Raw genomic sequence first — 17,989 nt, 5'->3', positions numbered from 1 at the left:
CCCAGTGATTGCAGTTCTGTATTCTATCAGGCCAAGTCATTTTTAAACTTCAAGTTTTAAACACACACACACACACACACACTCACTCACTCATACATACACAGACACATACATAGAAGGCAAAATGCAGTTTTATGCTATAATAAACACTATTCTTTGGCCTCTAGTTCTGTATGCTATGGTGTTCTCTTTCAAGCAGTTGTGTATTATATTGTTTAACTTAGAAGCTTTCTGTTCCTTTCTATGATCTTTTTCTTTGTTCCCCAGATGATAACTGTGGATTTCCCATTGTTTTTGCAGCATATAGATAAAATAATGAGTACTCATGGAAAGCAAATTATGCAAGCCGTCACCCTTATTCTGGAAGGGGAGCATAACATTGAGGTCAAAGAGCAGGTATGTGTTCCTTTTTTTTTTAAATTTATTTATTTATTTTTTTTCCTGAGAAGTATCTTCTGAGTGTGAATACCAAAAAGGATCTTCATTAGGAGTCTCCTGAAATACTCAGATCTGCGAAAGACAGAGTGCTGAGATGGAAGGTGCTATAGAGACAAGAAAGATTTGAGGAGAAAGATCCTCCACCACCCCTGAAACTATTCAAGAATTCTTCCTCCTAGAATAGAAGAAAATATTACAGAGTCTATAGTTTCACCCTCTGTGTCATGCACTGTACACACAGTCCCTGTCTCCATAGGGATACCACCTTTGATCATCCTAGACTGAGTCCACTCTCTCGGATTCATCGTTTCCAGCTTTCTGTATCCACCATGCTCTGAACTCAAATTCCTGCAACACCCTGATAAAATAATTCCTTATGCTGGAGTGTTTTTCATTTTTTTACTCTAATGTATCCCTATTCTTTATTTCTATCCCATACTTCTACTTTCTGTTGTCTTGCAGTAGGGCCGATTTAGGATAGGCATAAAAATACAGAGGCTGTGCACTCATCAGGGGACAGTTGTAGAATTACTTTTCTGTATTTTCTGGGATTTATTACAGGATTTTTACATAGTATATGTTTTGTCATAAAAAAGGTCACCTACAAACTTAAATTTCTAATACAAGATCTGAGGCAATGGTAATGTTCAACTTTCTGACATAGATACTAGCTACATGATGTGTTCACTTTCAAAATTCATTGTGCTGTATACTTGTATGTATGCAGGAAACTTGCCCAAGGTCATCAGTGGGGAGTTGAACCTAGGGTCTAACTGCAGGCCCATGCTCTGCATTCTCTGTGTTCCTGAATTAGAGTAATTCTGCAGGTTCAGAAGAACAGTCCAGGAAGTAAGAATGGTAGGATATAGGAGCTATAGTTGAATTTATGAGCAAAAAAGGCAGTAGATTTGACAAAGTGGTTTTAGGATGGACATTTTAGGTGATTTCTCTTAAAATTCAATAATAAACAACCATGTTTTCTGGTGAAAAAATTCAACACAGAGAAACTATAATCTCAGGCATCACTAAAACTAGGTTGAACATGATCCATTACTGGCACACAACAATGAAGAAGATGCATTGCTCAAAATAAACTATTCACCTGGGGGCGCCTGGTCTCAATGTCAGGGTGGTGAGTTCAAGCCCCGTGTCAGGCTCCACGCCCAGCTATTTTACTTAAACTATTTTACCTGAAGAGCATAGGAATGAATTTTGTCTATAAAGACAGCTCACCCAGATAGAATTCCGCTAACTTGAAAAGTGAAGCAAGGCAAAAAGGTGAGGCAAGATTTGGATGAGGGCAAAAAAAAAAAAAAAAGCCAATGACAGTAATGTGTTCTGACAGGACTCAAATTACACACTTTCATACAGATTTTGGTGATGGTCCAGAAGTAGGTGATGATGGGGAGGCTGACACTGTCTGGTTGTTAGTTGGAAGTTTAATTCTTCTCAGACACTTCTGATAATTCAGCATTTTTTTTTCTTGAGGTATGTTGACATACAGCAAGCTACATATATTTAAAATATATACTGTGATATGTTGACATATGTATATACCATGAAATGATCCCCACATTCAAGATAGTGAACATATCTGTCACTATCCTTATATTGGGAAAAAGACAAATATGTCCATTGTTACCAGTCTTATTCAGCAGTGTATTGGAGTTGCTACCAAGTGCAATAAGACAGGAAAAAGAAATAAAAGGCATATAAATTGGAAAAGAAGAAATAAAACTATTCCCAGACAACATGAATGCCTATGTAGAAAATACCATGGACTCATCAGAAAAAGCTAGAACTAATCAATGAATTAGCCAAGGCCACAAGATAGAAAAACCAATTGTATTTTTAATATGCTAGCATGAACAAGTAGAATTTGAAATTTTAAAAACAGTACCATTTATAGTAGCTCAGAAAAAATGTGCAGGATCTCTGTGCTGAAACAAAACACTGATAATGAATCAAAGACCTAAATAAATGGAGAGATATACCATATTAAAATGTCATTATGTGTTATCCTTTACATATGTTGTTGGATTTGATTTACTGAAATTTGGTAAGGAATGTTTCATATCTATATTCATGAGAGATACTGATGTATAGTTTTCTTGTGATGTCCTTGTTTGGTTTTGATATTGATATTTGATTATTGAGATAATGCTTGCCTCAGGGAATGAGGTGAAGGTATTCCCTCCTCAGTCCTCTGTAAGAATTTGTGAAGCATTGGTATTCTTTCTTTCTTAAATTTTGGTAGAATGTACCAGTGAAGCCATCTGGAACCTGGTGTCTCTTTTGTGGAAGGGTGTATAGCTAAATTCTGTTTCTTTTATGGGAATAGGAGTAGTCAGGTTATCGATTTCTTCTTGTGTCAGCTTTGGTATTTTGTGTCCTTCAAGAATTTGTCCATTTCATCTTTTTCACATTTATTAACATAAAATTGTTCATAATATTCTCATTATCTTTTTAAAGTCTGTAGCATTCTTTGCAACATCCCCTCTTTTGTTCTTTATATTGATAATTCCTTTTTCCCCTCATCAGTCTGGCTAGAGGTTTGTAAGTTTTTTTTTTTATCTTTTCAGAGAAGCAGCTTTTGGTTTCATTGATATTTTTCCCCCTGTTACTTTTCTATTTCTCTATTTCAGGGCAAGATAGATATTTTAAGTTTTGTAGGCCATTCAGGCTCTGTGGCAACTACTCAACTGTGCTGTGCTAGCCTGAAAGCAGGTGTAGACAGTATGTAAGCAAGTAGACATGGCCATCTTTCAATAACATTCTATTTACCACACAGGGAGTGGATTGGATTTGGTCCACAGGCCATAATTTGCCTGTCCCTACTCCCTACTCTATCATTAATTTCCAGTTGTTCACATGAGTGTGTGTGTGTGGGGGGGTGTGTTTGTAGCTTTTCTCTCTGCTCCCTAGCTTATATGTTAAATTGGCTTGGCCCAAGAACTAATTGATCTCTAACATTTTTACAGTAAGGATTGTGGGGCTTTAAAACAACTGTGTAGCTCACGCTGCCATGCTGTTCAAGCCTGAGGATGCATGGGTATATTCTAACACTCCAAGAAGGGGAATCACTTGCCTATCTTGCTGAACAAGTCTGTTCTCAGAAATATTTCATGAAATCCCCCTCATATTCTGTATTAGTGGGTAAGAGAGGGGTAGCTCTTCCCTAGATGAGGCTAAAGATGTTTGTTACTCCGTCCTCTTCCCAGAGGCAGCCTCTTTTTTTTTTCCTTTTTTTTTTTTTTTGGTTCAAACCTCAGGACTCACTTCTTAATCAGTATGTTAATCTAGGAAGAATAAGACTACACACTCTTTATGTTTGAAGCCTCAGGTCACAGGAAGAAAACAATCTCATCAATTAGCTATAATCTGCAAGCTTAATTTGCTTAAGTCTACCAAAAGAAAGGTTAAGTTTGGAGAAAATTACTTGAATTTAGACCCCATTCCCACTTCTCATCACTTTCTTTGAGTGGTTCCTTACTGTTCTCCAGGACTCAGTGTCACTTCCTCCAAGAAGCCTTCCCTGACCTTTGCAATATCAAGCAAGTGCACTTCATGCCTTCTCGGTCCTGTTTTTCCTCTGTCACACCACAGTGAAATATAATTGTGTGACCGCTTCAAGATTAGGTAGTGCGTCTTATTCCTCCTGTCTGACCCTGATGCCCTGCAGAGTGCATGCACATTGTGGGTGCTCAGTAAATGTTTGTTGAATTGCAAAGACTGGAACGGGCTCAGTTTCCTTTCCACAGTCCTTTCACCTTTACTCTAAACATTGCCCTCCTCCTGGTCTGGCTGTGAGATTCCCAACAGCTGACAAGAATGTCCTTCCAGTACCAATGTGGTGATTATCTTCAAGTTACACTGTCCTGCCAAGTGTTACAGTCTCCCTCCAGTCTCATTAGGCCACGCTCAACTAAGCTTCACACATTTTCCTTACCTTTCTATTCCTCTAATCAGGTTTTAAAAAGTCAAGAAGTCCTAAGTGCACATGGCTAGTGGACCATGGTCCAGGCCTTCACCCAGAAGGTCATGAGCTTGGGAGCAAGAAGCATTCGGAGGGGGAGGGAGGGAAGTTGCAGCACCTATGATGCTTCCACCAAAGAGACTACGCTTTTGAAGAAATATTGTTGGGTTAGTAACAAGAGCTTCTCTTAGAAATGAAATAATAACAATTCACATTTTCCCTTTGATTGATGTGTGTAAGACATGGCTGCCTTTACCCAGTGATGGCTTATGCCCCAAAAGAAACTACTGAAATGTTTGGGTTCTCTTTTGCCTACGGTAGACTTTCGTTAAGTGTGGTTTCTTTTGTTGGCAGTAATGTCAGGAGATAAGAAATCAGAGCATTCAGAGTAGAACTTGTGAGAATCCATGTACTTCAGGTGGAAATTACTCAAGTTCTTGAGAGAGCTTGCATCTGGGGACTTCAGAGCTTTCCTGATCACCGGCCCTTTGTTCTTTTCCAGACACTGTGCATCTTAGCCAACATAGCAGATGGGACAACAGCAAAAGAACTTATTATGACCAATGATGACATCCTGCAGAAAATCAAGTATTACATGGTAGGCCTTTGTCCCTTTCACTGCTCTGTAGTAGCTGCATTAGGAGGCTCAAAACAAATTGTGCAGAGATTTAAAAAAAGAATAGACTACTCTGTCACAGATTCAGGGAACTCTCTTTTATCCTGAAGAAAAAGAAACAGACACGAAGGCCTTGAAGCTTGTGCCATTCGGGCAGTACTACTGCCCATTTATCACCCCACTCCCCATCTTCGTTGTCTTCTGATTGCCTCCTTCTTAATCAGCGAAGACTTCGGCTCTTGGTTTTCTTTCAGGGCGTCCAAATCCCTGTCTTCCCTCTCGAGGCTTCTCTCTGATGTGCATGACCTCTTAAGCCTCTGGCACCTCTGGCACTTGTTCTTTGACCTCTTTGCTTGCAAACACAGTCTGCTACCTACTTGCAAACACCTCAGCCACCTACTGCCACGGCCATCCCATGAATCTTGTCATCACCAGAAACTGCCCATTGCCAAATCTGGCAATATTTTCATTCTGTCAGTTTTTGCCTGCCTGTCAGAGTCAGCAACTGCAGAGAAAGGCACAGAACCAGGCTGATTGGTATCGTGTTAATTTCCTGTTTACAAAATCCCTGTGGGTACTCAGCACTGCCTACTACCCCTTTGTGATTTTCCAGCAAGCTGACACCTCCCTTCTCCATGAGGAGGTGTCAGCTCCTCGTTTTAAGCCTTTTCTCTCCCTCATCTCTCTTAGTGGTGACTCACCTTTTGTTTTGTTAAGAGAATAGAAGCCACAGTCCTTTAGTGGCTCCCTTTTGCACCTTGAATAACATCCATATCCCCCTTGTGATGGCCTGTGAAGTCCTGTATGACCTGACTCATCCGTGTCCCAAATCCTGTCCTTCCCCTTTCCTTTGTTGATTACATTGACCTCCTGTTCCTCAAAAAGCCCATGCATGTTCTTTCCTGCCTCAGGACCTTTGCACATGCTGGCTCAGCTGCCTGGAACACTTTTCTCCCCCACTCCTTCATGGCATGTCTTCTCACCTCTCAGATCTGAGCTCAACTGATACTTCCTTGTGGGCTCTTATCTATGTGGGTTATTCTTTGTTACTGCATTCTGTTCCCTTCAGAGCAGTAGCTCAATTATAGTGATACACATGTGTTTGTGTGCCTGAGTGTAAGTTCCATGAGGGCAAAGCTCCATGTGTTTTGTGCACATTTTTATATCTGTCACCTGGGACGATGCCTGGCATTTAGTATGTGCTCAGTAAATATTTGTTGAATGAAAACCGTACTGCTTCAACCAGGAACTCCCTCATCTTTCCAATCCCAGATCTACATAGCATCTCTAATCTTTTCAAAGTTACTCTTGATTTCCCATATCCACTGAGATATACCTATTTTTTTAAAGATTTTATTTATTTATTTATACCTATTTTTGTGCTGCTTTTCATAGCCAGACTTCTTAAAAGCATCTTCTGCACATGCTATCTCCTTCTTCACCTTTAAATTCATTCTAACCCATTTCATCCGGCCTCCACTGTCATCACTCAACTGAAACATCTCTGCTTAAGGTCTCCAGCAACCTCCAGGATGCCAAATCCAAAGGACCATTTTCTCTCCTAATCTCACCTCACTTACAGCAGCCTTCAACTCAGCTGACCATTTCCTCCTCCTAGAAACATTCCTTTCTCTTGGCTTTCAATGCAGTATCCCTCCCTGCTTAGCTAGTCCCTCTTCTTGACTCTCCTACATGGTCTCCTGAGGTCTGTGATCTTTGTTGCATGATGGCATTTTCCAGGGAACTTTCAGAGATGGTTGCCTTGTCCTTTTCCTTTCAAGATTCTGATTTAATAGGTCTGGGTTATAGCCTGGGCATCAGGGTTTTTAAAAGTTGCCCAGGCAGCATGCCTGGGTGGCTTAGTCATTTAAGCATCTGCCTTCAACTCAGGTCATGATCCCAGGGTCCTGTGATTGAGCCCCTCATTGTGCTCCCTGCTCAGCAGGGAGTCTGCTTCTCCCTCTCCCTTTTCTCCTCCCCCCACTCATTCTCTCACACTCTCTCTCTCTCCCCCTCAAATAAATAAATCTTTAAAAAATTAAAATCTTGGGGCACCTGGGTGGCTCAGTTGGTTAAGCATCTGCATCTGCCTTCGGCTCAGGTCATGATCCCAGGGTCCTGGGATCGGGCCCTACGTCGGGTTCCCTGCTCAACGGGGAGCCTGCTTCTCCCTCTCCTCCCCACTCGTGCTCTCCGTCACTGTCTCTGTCTCTCTCAAATAAATAAATAAATACATACATACATAAATATCTTTAAAAAATTAAAATCTTTAAAAAAAAAAAATAAAAGTTCCCCAAGCAGTTCTTATGTACAGCTAGAGTTGAGAACCACTGATTTAGGAGAATCGCATTTACTCCCATGCCTTTTACTATCATCTATATGCATTTTTGGTTTCTGGGTTCTGGTCTAGTAGTCAGTTTTGATAAATAGAATAGACATTACAGTATTTACACTTTGTGTAGTATCATCAATAGAAAACACAACCACAGTAATGGTTACTGGCCTTCAGAAGCCATGACAACAAGCTTTCATGATGGTACTTGCAGCTCTACAGATGCTGGTTCTTTTCTTAGTGGGGGTGGAGGGTAGAGGAGCGAGGTAAGAGGGTCACGTGGAAGATAGACTCCCAGATTTGTCTTCGGAACTCTGGACTCCTACATCCTCCTGCCTACATTACATCTCCATGCACCTGTCTGATGCTTCTGAAGTTGATGTTTAATATCTCCCCTAAACCTAAATTTCTTCTCTCCTGTTCTTTCCTGTCTCAGTACAGTGGCTCTGCCGTCTATCCTGTTGCTCAAACCTGGGAGTCAATCTTGGTTTCTCCAGCTCTTTCACCTCAATCTGATTTATCAGCAGGTCTTGTCAGCCCTTCCTCCAAACCTGATCTGGATTCTCTTTGCTTCTTTCTATCACCCCTTGTCCTCACCCTGGACCAAGCCATGGCATTTCATGCCTGGTTGACCACAATAGCCTCCTAGACACTTCTGCACTGTCATCCAATTCTTTCGGCCCAGGTGACCTTCTAGAAATGTAAATCAGATCTTCACTTTCCACTGCTTAAATCCTTCAGGAGCTTCCTGTCAACTCAGAGCAAAATCCTTTCTCTAGGACCCAGAAGGGCCCACAATTTAGCCACACCTCCTTCCCTGAACTAATGTTGCTCCACTTTACCTCCTCAATATGCATGAGCTCTACAGCTCCTTCGTACTTCAGACCTTTTCAGGAACTTTTCCTTCCTCTCAGTGCCCCTAGGCCCTTGCTCTTTGCACAGCTGGCACCTTCCTACCCTTTAAGTCTCTGCTTAAGTGTTGCCTCCTTCAAAAAGATCTTTTCTGTGCTCTCTACCTAAATTATGTTCCCACCTCTCCAATCTCCACTTTTCTCCGCAGCAGTTTGTTTCCCCCAAAAAATATGTATTGAATGAACTTATACATTGTAAACACTTATTTTTGTACTGTGTATAAGTTCATTTATTCAACAAATCCCCCCTATTCATGACCTGAGGCTGAGAGCAAATGATAAATTTTGTTCCATCTTGTCTTTGTGGAGCCCGAACTGGGAATCTCTTTAAAAGTCTTGGCAGGTAAAAGGAAAAGAGAATCACCAGCCATAGAATTCTAGTGAAGAAAGCCACGTCATCCACTTCTTGTCTCTGCATAGTTGAAATATAGTCCTACTTGGCAAAATAAGTCCATCTCATCCTCCAAGAAACTGTTGAGCATATTATGCCACTGATAATTCCTTAGAAATGCATGTTATTTAAAAGTACAGGGGACTTTTTTTTAATTGACCAATAGGAAAATCATCTCTCGAGATTGTTTTATTATTGGATCCTCTATTGTGTTGGAGAAAGCACTCCGTATGGCTAAATGATGCAACTTAAGCAAAAGTGGTTGTACTTTTAGTACATAAAGAAAAATAAGAATTGTGTTTCAGAAGAATAGGCTCTTTAACAATAGTAGAAACATTAGATGAATCAAGTAAAGACTCAGGTGTTGGGGGACAACCCCCCCAAAATAAGAGTAATTTGAATCAGATAATCAATAGCTGAATACCAAAGCCACATTCATCCTATTTATTGGCCACTGGTGACCTGAATGTTTCCTGATGTAGATCAAGCATAGCCTAAGTCTAAAGCATAAACCTGTCCTATGCCAGTTTGTGTGCATGGATAGAGTGATAAATTGCAAACTACAGTTATAGCCCTAGAGGTGTTTTGTTTGGCCTGTCAGAGGGTTTCTAAAATTTGAGTGTGAATATCTTTTGGCAAGTCTTCACTCCCCAGTTTACGAGATTTCCCACCACTCTCTCTTGTCTTTAGCACAACCCATTTACCCATTAGTGCTAACTTTGTGACCCCTCAAGACATTTGAGTTTGAGGGCCCTGCTTCACACTTTTAGCCTACTGGAATTGCCTATGGTATGTTACCAAAAAAATTCCTCAAATCAGATTGCCTCCATATTTTTTCTTTTTCTGCATCAAATAGGGTCATTCACATGTGAAACTGCAGCTGGCCGCTATGTTTTGTATATCAAACCTCATATGGAATGAAGAGGAAGGTAAGAGATTGGTGAGATCTGTTTTGAGGACAGTTATGGGTGGGAAGGTAGCAGATGCCCCTGAGATCCTAGGTGCAGGCATCACTCAGTGGGTCCTGAGCACTCATCCAAGTTAACCTTGGTATGAGAATCCATGGGACGAGCCAGAGTCGGCTGGACAGTTAACACTGAGCCCCACCTTAAAGTCAACACTGTAGGAGATTACAGAGGATGGGGGTAAAGGAGACCCTAGAGAAATAAGTGGCAGTCCATGCTGTTGAGAGAGCTGAGGAGGAGGTTATGGGGATGTACTTGAAGAAGATGAGAGGTGGGAGTGGATGGGCAGATTGGTCTTTCATTGTGTGCAGAGGGGCACATGTAAGGGTTACAGGCATATAAGCTTAATGAGGAAGAGGGTGCCTAATTGAGAAATGAGAAATACACTGCGACTAGTGAAGCAGCCAGTCTATAAGGTGGCCTCTGTGGATCAGAGGTCCTCTACCTTGACTGCATATTAGACTCACCTGAGAATTTTTGCATCAGACCAATTTAATCAGAATTTCTGGGGGGCGGGTTGCAGGCATAAGTTTTGTTTTTGTTTTTGTTTTTAATTCCCCAGGTGATTCCAATGTAGCAAACAAATATGGAAGAGCAGTGGTTCTCAGTGCTGGGCTCACTGCATAAGAATCACCTGGGGAACTTTTTAAAATGCAGATTTCTGATTTTTACACCTAGAGATTCTGGTTCACTGGGTCTAGAGGAGATCAGTGCATGAGTGAGTCACTGCAGGTTCTTCATGGGAAGGAAAGACTCCAAGAGGATTACCCAGCAGCTGTGTCTAGAACAAAGTGGAAGGAGGAAAAATTGGATTCAACATATAGGCCTAGAGACCAAGTACCATCCAGGTGCCAGGGAAACAGCCACCCTCAAGGAGGTCCTAGTCTAGTTGGAAGATAGGACAGAGCAGTATGAAGTTGGAACTGCCACATGCTAAACAAGAGGCAGCAGGGAGTGCTGGGAGGTCAGAGGAGGGTGGAAGAGAACAGAAGGAAAAATAAGACCTGTCTGGAGTAGGAAGAGCCTGACTTGATATGTCCAGACAGAAGATATGAAGATGGGGCCAATGGCAGAGGGCCTTGTGCCAGGCTGAGGAATCTGACCTTGACCCTGTAGTCCATGGAGAAATTAATCTATCGGCAGAACCCAGGATGTACTGCAAGAAAGAGGGTCAAGGAGCAGAGAGACCAGTTAGAATGTTGTTAGAGAATCCAAGCATGAGGCAATCCAACTTCACTGGGGATGAGGGGGATGGAAGGGTGGGGAGTAAAGGACCCTGGTAACGCTCTAGATTGTTGATTTTACATCAAGGAGAGCAACTGCCTGGGTCATGTCCCCAGTAACCTGTTAGCTTTAATCTCTTAGGTTCACAAGAACGCCAGGATAAGTTACGAGACATGGGCATCGTAGATATTCTACACAAACTGAGTCAGTCACCAGATTCAAACCTTTGTGACAAGTGAGTATCAAAGGAAAAGGGCCTTGTTTTGGGGTATGTTGGATTCTTTCATGAAAGGATTTGGCTTGCTTAGTAATTTACATTGCCAAACTTAAAATCTTCTAGATTCTTGAATTCCCTTCTTAATCTTCTATGAGCCAACTGTATGGCTTTTGAGTAAGAAATAAACTAATAATTAGCAAATTATTAAAGATTCTCATCTTACTGTGAGTTAACATGAGCCTGAGCCATCTCAGTGTATATCTGGAGAGGATCCAGGGATCATTCTCTTGACATTAAAATAGAAAGGAAGGCCAATGATAAAAACATCCATTATCTCAAGATCTCACTGAGCTCCTGCCTTGTGTAAGCCTGGCCTGGCTGCTGAGAATATGGCAGTGACCACTGAGGGGTTCCTGTCTTCACCATTTACTGGGAGAGGCAAAAATCATGATCAGAGATCCCTCTACCCTCAAAATAGCCAAAAATGTTCTTCCTGGCTGTGTACACTCCCTCCTACCACAGCCTTCACTCTACAGCTTGCTTTCATCCTCCCCCACCCTGTCCTCCAGACACACCTGACCTCTTGCAGTGTCACATCTTCATGCATTTACACATTCTGTTCCATCTGGTTGGCCATCCCAGTCCCCTCTCCTCTGAATTCCCCATTCATTCAGCAAATATTTTTTGAATACTAACCTCTACCAGGGACTGTTTTAGGCATTGAAGATACAATGATGAAGAAAATTGATGAAGTCCTTGCCCTCGTGGAACTTACATTCTAGTACAAAAGACAGACAAATGAATATGTAATATGATAGCAGGTCTACTGTGAAGAAAAATAGCAAGGTGAAGGAATGAAGAGTAAGAAAGTTTCTTCTCAGATAGATTAGCCAGTAAAGGCTTCTCTGAGGATGTGACAATTGATCGAAGACCTGGATGAAATGAGATAGTCTGCCAGGCAGATGTTCCAATGAATAGTACTCCAGGCAGAGGGGACAGTGAGTGCAAGGCTCTGAGGCAGGAACGAGGTTGGCATGTTCAGGAAACAACAGGAAGGCCAGTGGAGCTGCAGAAAAATAAATGAGGGGCAGGGTGGTAATAAGTGCACTCCAGGAGGCGACAGGGAGCAAGTGGAAAACTTTGTCGGCCATAGTCAGGACTTCGGATTTTATTCAGAGTTTAATAGGAAGTCATTGGAGAGTTTTGAGCAGAAGAGACCCTCTCTGACTTGAATTTGTATAAAATCACTCTGGTGGCTCTGTAGAGGATCAGCTGGGCAGGAACAGAAGCAGGGAGAGCAGTTCAAGGCTATTGTAGTCCTATAGGTAAGAGATGAGGGTGGCAGTGGTAGAAATACTGAGAAGCAGTCAGATTCAGGATTTAATCTAAAGATAGAGACAACAGGATTTGTTCAGGGATTCAATGTGTAGGATATTAAAGAGGAAAGCAAAATGCCTAGAGTTTTAGCCTGAGCAACTGGATAGGATGTTGCCATTTACCAAGATAATGAGGAATACAAGAGAAGTAGGTTGGGGTAGGGAGAAGTGAGGGTTCTTGTTTGGACATGCCAAGTTTTGGATGCTATTAGATATCCAAGGGACTTCTCAGGATAATGGGGCTGAGGGTATAAACTAGGAGGGTATATAAAGCCATGGAGCTGGATAAAGTCACCTAAGGAAAGAAAGAAAGAGGAAAGAAGACAGGAAGGCTAAGGACTATGCTCTGGAGCCCTCCAGTATTTAGGGGTAAATGAGAAAGATCCAGCAAAGGAAAGGAAGGAACAACCAGTGAAGTAGGCAGAGACCCAGGCACAGGAATTGTCCTGAAAGCAAGGGAAGAGAATGCCTGGACAGTGGCCATTTATCCTTCACAACTCAGATCAGGTTGTCACCTTCTCCAGAAGGTCTTGCCTGATCCATTCTCCACCCTAGGCTTTGTCAGGAGACCCCTTCTGCCAGGGACTCCTGTAGCACCCATAAGACATACCATACTGTATCGTAGCTGTCAGCTTGCTTGTCTGCCCCACTGAAGGGAAAAGGCGCTTGGTAATTGCTCCTAAAGTGAATGGCTGTGCCCGACTCTGGAGCACACAGAGCAGGCTGGGCCCCTGCTTTCCTGAAGCTTGCCATCCAGTGGGTTAAAGAAGACAAATCCCCCAAATAATTGCGGCCCGACGCTGCTGCTCAGGTGAGTGTCCCATCAAAGGCAGCTGAAAGCCAGGCACTCGCTGAAGGCTGGATTTGAGCTGTACTTTGAGTACTGGCACCCATGCCTCCACCTCCATAGTGGTAGTAGCGGCTGCTGCTAAGTGGTGAGCTCGGTCAGCCCGTCGTCTCTCCTAGTTGAGGGCCACATCGTTCCCTGAGTTTCTTTTCTTATGTTCGTCCAGAAATAAAAATAGTTCTGTATGATGGGGTTTCAGCCCTGGCCTACAATGGTTTAGATCTGTCTGGTGCTTTTTCCCCATATTTGTATGGCACATAAGTTTTCAGCAGTTCTTAAACCGTGTTAAAAGAATCAAGGTTTGAGCTACCCTACCTAGTCCATCGAAGGAAAGATGATCTTGCCTCAAAAACCATCCATCTGAAAGACTCCTTAGATATTAAGAGATAGCAGGAGAATAATAAGGTTACGGTCTCTGAGGTCTAATATAACAAACATTGATAGCCCCTGAGAAAGATTCAGAAGGAGTCTGAATTGGTAGTTCTCATTTGAGTCAAAACCTTTAGTCTGTTACCTAAAGAAGATATCTCTCAGGTTCCTTCTGTTTTTAAGGTGTGATCCTTTGACTTTCGAACACTTACAGATAAGGAGCTATTGCCAACCAGCCCTTTCCACCTCAGGCTCAGAGGGCCTTGGGACTGTGCGGGGAGGTAGATGATCATTAAGAGGTAGCCTGTGGCATCATTCATAAGCTTGTTTCTGTAGGAAAATGACCTTGTAGAACCCAACTCACTTATAACTCGGAGACCATCTGTATGGGGCTTTCCATTTTGATGGATTGGCCTATTTGTAGTTACTGTATAGAGTCTTAGATAATTGCAGGAACATCCCTTAGTATCCACTTTTAAAACCGTAGGTCATACCCATTACTTCACTATAGAGACTGCACTTGCATCCAACATATTGCATGCCCAGTCTACCTTGGCTTACTTTCATTAGCTAGTAGTAACTAAACATTTTAGCCATTTCTTTCCATAACCTAGCAGGGGAGACCATTGCTAAAACTTGACTTCCTAATTCCCACAATTGTAGCCTCTTGAGAAACTTTACCAAGCTCATGATTGGAGTAGTCAAGGAGGCCTCCTCAGTCCCAGCTCAAAGGAAGACCCTTTTACAAGGATCAGGATGCACCCATCCTGTGTGGCTATCATGAGACATTACATCTCTTCTTCTCCAACTAGCTATCTTCTTCCCCAGCCACCCTAACAACCTACCTCCTGTGCCAGGTCAGTGTCCGCAGGCATGATGAGAAGAATGAGATGAAACTATAACCTCCTTCCTCAATTTGAAGGCCTTTGAACCATGAGACAGCCTTGGGTTGTGAGCGCTAGGCCCCCCATGCACCTTCTAATCAACACCTGAAGGCCTCTCCCTGGGTCAGTTTTCCTCTTAGCTTCCCAGAACCCTCAGTGTCCTCCCCAGTGTCCTGCAGCACCAGCTAAAAACCTGCATGGCAGTAGGAGAAAGTAAAGAATTCCGGATCCATCATGGCCAAATGCCAGTGACAAAGGGGAAACTATAGAATGTCACTGCAGCAGGTGGAAGGACAAGAGCAGCCCTTCCTAAGAGAACCTCAGGAAGAGGAATGTAGCCAGCATGGGTTTGAAGTTATCTGCTGACCACAGATCTCTGCCCCTTACGGTATTCGCCCAGCTGGGCTCACCCGAGTTCCCTTTGGGGACCTTTTTAGACCCCCCCATTACCATCTTTGAGCCACAGGATTTTTGCCTTAATTAACACTTCAGAGAGGATGGCTAACAGGAACTTTGTGATTTCAGGGCAAAAATGGCACTGCAGCAGTACCTGGCGTGATGGGAGCGCCCCGGGCACCTGCAAGCATCCCCCGTCCTTGTTCAAGGAAGTACAGGAACTAGCCTCATTTGATTCCTTCTATTTGCACAAGTCACCTTGGACTGCAGGGAGCTGTTTTGCAAAAGCAATTTGGTAGGCTTAGATCTCAAATTCATCTTGAGAACATTTTTTTGAGGTAGTAATTTCCTCAGAGGACTATTGTGTTTTGTTTTTTTTTCTGAGCTACCTGGACTCTTTATTAGAACAATCAATCATTTTCCTTTGGACCTACAATTTTTTGCCTATGCTGCAGCCACTTTGTGAGTGAGAATGAATGTGTCTCAGCACACATAGGTGTGTGTGTGTGTGTGTGTGTGTGTGTGCGCGCACGTGGGTCAGAATGAATGGATGTGTGTGTGTGAGGGATACCTCAAATTTTTCTTTTCTTATTTTGTGTGAAAATCTCTTTTCTACAGATTTTCCAGGGTTTAAGCATTGCTTGCTGTATAAAAAACTTTACTGAATTATATACAGTTTGAATGAAATGTTATTTTAAAAACAAAACAATTGTTAAGTGTTCCATAAAGGTTATGTTGAATTTTGGTCAGATGAATATTTGTAAGTAAAAAATATATGCATTTCTGAACCTCAACTTACATAGATTTTCTTTATAAAAAAAAAAAAAAAGGTTGGCTGTAGTTGGCCTGGAGTAACAGGCATGATATATGGTGCTGTGCAAAATAGTAAGCTAGCATCTTACTGCCGTCAATATCAGCAGGTACAGAGCCTCTTTTCAGCTTAATTCAATAAGCTCTCAGGCTTCCAAGTCAGATGGACAGGGTGGAGTGGAGTGAGGCAACAAATTCACCATAGGATTTTTGAACCATCAAGGGGAAATATAACTACTGATAGTGAAAGCCCAGCCCTGACTCTGGCAGGCTACACTTGGCAGGAACTGGGCACCAAGAGCCTCCCAACGGCCCTAAATCCTGCCATTGGTGTAGCGATATCTGGCAGGATTTAGAGCCAGTCATGGAACCTTATGCTCAAACTAAAGTAGGTCATCCACTTCCTGGAAACAGAGTCCGATCACCTTGTGCTTCCTGAAATAGCATATATCACTGTGAAACTAAAGAATGCTCTACAGATTCCCCTGTAGAAAGAAGCGAAGAACAGGATAGTTTATTCTCTTAGCTATACTCAGCTAAAATTCTACTAGTCACTCAGGACTGCTATTCAGTGTGCTTTTGTAAAATGAGATCAAAATTTGAGTAAGACATGTGGCTAAGATCTTTTCCTTCATGAAGCCCAAAGCACTGAAGTTTGAGCGAGGGAAAGGGACTCTCCCCAGAGGATGGAAGATGGCTTCTTGTACCGCCAGTGCTCCTTCACCCTTCTGCAGCCCTTAGCTTGGCACCTGGCTCCAGCTTCTGGGGCAGCTTCAAGGTGAACTCCACAGAGGTTGCTCTTGACTGTTTGGAGGAACAACCAGCCTGCCTTTCCCTTTGCTAACAGAAGTTCAGAGGCATTGCGGCCCAGAATCGAGGTCTGTGGCGCAGAAGCTTGCCATGAGTGTGTGCCACTGGCAGAGTCCCAAGCCTACCAGCCACTCCTGATGGGGTTGCGCACACCGAGGCCACCCCATCACCAGCCTGCACCTTCCTTGGAGGATTTAAATATGTTTGATTGCAAATGAATGTTTTTAAGTGTATTTAATGCAATTTTTCCTGTTCTCAACATGACCACCCAAGATCCAAACACAGAGATTTCCAAGTTGTTTTTGTTTTTTCCCAGAACATCACCAATTTAAAAATCTGTCACAACAGGGACTTGGGTTTTGTGCGGCCATCAGAGTGCTAATGTGAGAAGGCCAGTTTAAAAAGAATCGAGTTTATTGGGAATAAAGCCTTATTTAGGCCCACTCATTGACACTTCTAGTACTGAGAAAATATCCTTGGTTGGCATTTGTAACACAAACACAATAGAGTTGGTGTTTAAAAGTACCAGGTAAATATTAAGGAAACCAATAATGAATTGCTGAGACAATCTTGAACCCAGATAGCATTAGAAAGCTGAAAGCCCAATGAAGTAACACTTCCACACTTAAACTCTGTGGATAAATCTTGCCTGTGGCTATAAACAGATGGTCAAAGAAAAAGTGCTTTACTATAATTAACTTTTCTGATTTGAATGAAGGAAAATGTATTTATTAAAACAAAGCTGTTTGCTGCTTTAGGCAGGTGCAGTGTTCAGTCAGCAAGGAAGTGGGAGGAATGGGGCGTGGTCTGTGTCTCCACCCGAATCCTTCACTAAGCTTCTCGCTCTCTCTAATACTGCATTCTGTTTCTCCTTTTGTGCCCTGATTGTAACCCAAAATTTATGAACTAGAAAAGAATGTCCAATTTAATAAGTTGCATTTTTTTTTCTTAAGCACTTTATGCAGAACAATACATGTTCTTCTGGTAGTGTTTGGATAATATGATTTTAACACATGCTAATAAAAGCCAAGAAAAAATCATGGCAACTTCTAAAAAGGAGTCTGTTTTCCGAATGTCTAGAACATTAGGAAACATTGGAAGATAATGTGTCCCAGCTTTTGGAACTTACGATTCTTGGTGAATAAGAGGCCAGGGAGTGACTTTGCATTTCAGAGTGGGGGCCGGTGCCCTGTGGTAGCCATAGCTATGCTGTCAGGGGCATCTGCAGCAGTCTGGGAACCCCTCTCCTTGGCCTCCTGAAGTCTAGCAGACCTTTTACAGGCGGCCACTCCCAGCCACCAGGACCTCCCCAGTGTTGTGTCCACTGTCTCCATCCTCTCCTCAGCCCCTTACGTACGCCATGCTTCCACTGCCACTACTCCCTGGCCTCAGGCCCAGAATTCGGCGGATGACCAGCAGCCCCATGC

The 17,989-nt window shown here is 42.6% G+C and overlaps 1 protein-coding gene across 5 annotated transcripts in view; it reads left to right on the top strand.

Annotated features, from left to right (window-relative positions):
• ARMC8 (armadillo repeat containing 8) overlaps positions 1-17,989 on the top strand; it is a 129,252-nt gene that overhangs the window by 87,922 nt on the left and 23,341 nt on the right. For 3 of the 5 annotated variants that reach the window (XR_012380435.1, XR_003210138.2, XR_003210139.2), the window contains exons 18-22: positions 301-396; positions 4,917-5,012; positions 9,521-9,593; positions 10,995-11,088; positions 15,072-15,237. Coding sequence is in view for 1 of the 5 variants with exons in the window: in XM_025881719.2 (XP_025737504.1) it covers positions 301-396; positions 4,917-5,012; positions 9,521-9,593; positions 10,995-11,088; positions 15,072-15,105 (393 nt within the window). In the remaining 4 variants the exon portion in view is untranslated. Of the gene's footprint in view, positions 1-300; positions 397-4,916; positions 5,013-9,520; positions 9,594-10,994; positions 11,089-15,071; positions 17,625-17,989 lie in introns of those variants that run through there. The other 2 variants (XM_025881719.2, XR_003210140.2) reach the window with 2 other exon arrangements.

The sequence above is a fragment of the Callorhinus ursinus genome, unplaced genomic scaffold (genome assembly GCF_003265705.2).
Source record: "Callorhinus ursinus isolate GAN/ISIS: 27379988/994484 unplaced genomic scaffold, GSC_fseal_2.0 scaffold1, whole genome shotgun sequence".
Lineage (NCBI taxonomy): Eukaryota > Metazoa > Chordata > Mammalia > Carnivora > Otariidae > Callorhinus > Callorhinus ursinus.
The sequence above is the reverse complement of the archived record's forward strand: the minus strand, read 5'-3'. Positions and strand labels throughout refer to the sequence as shown.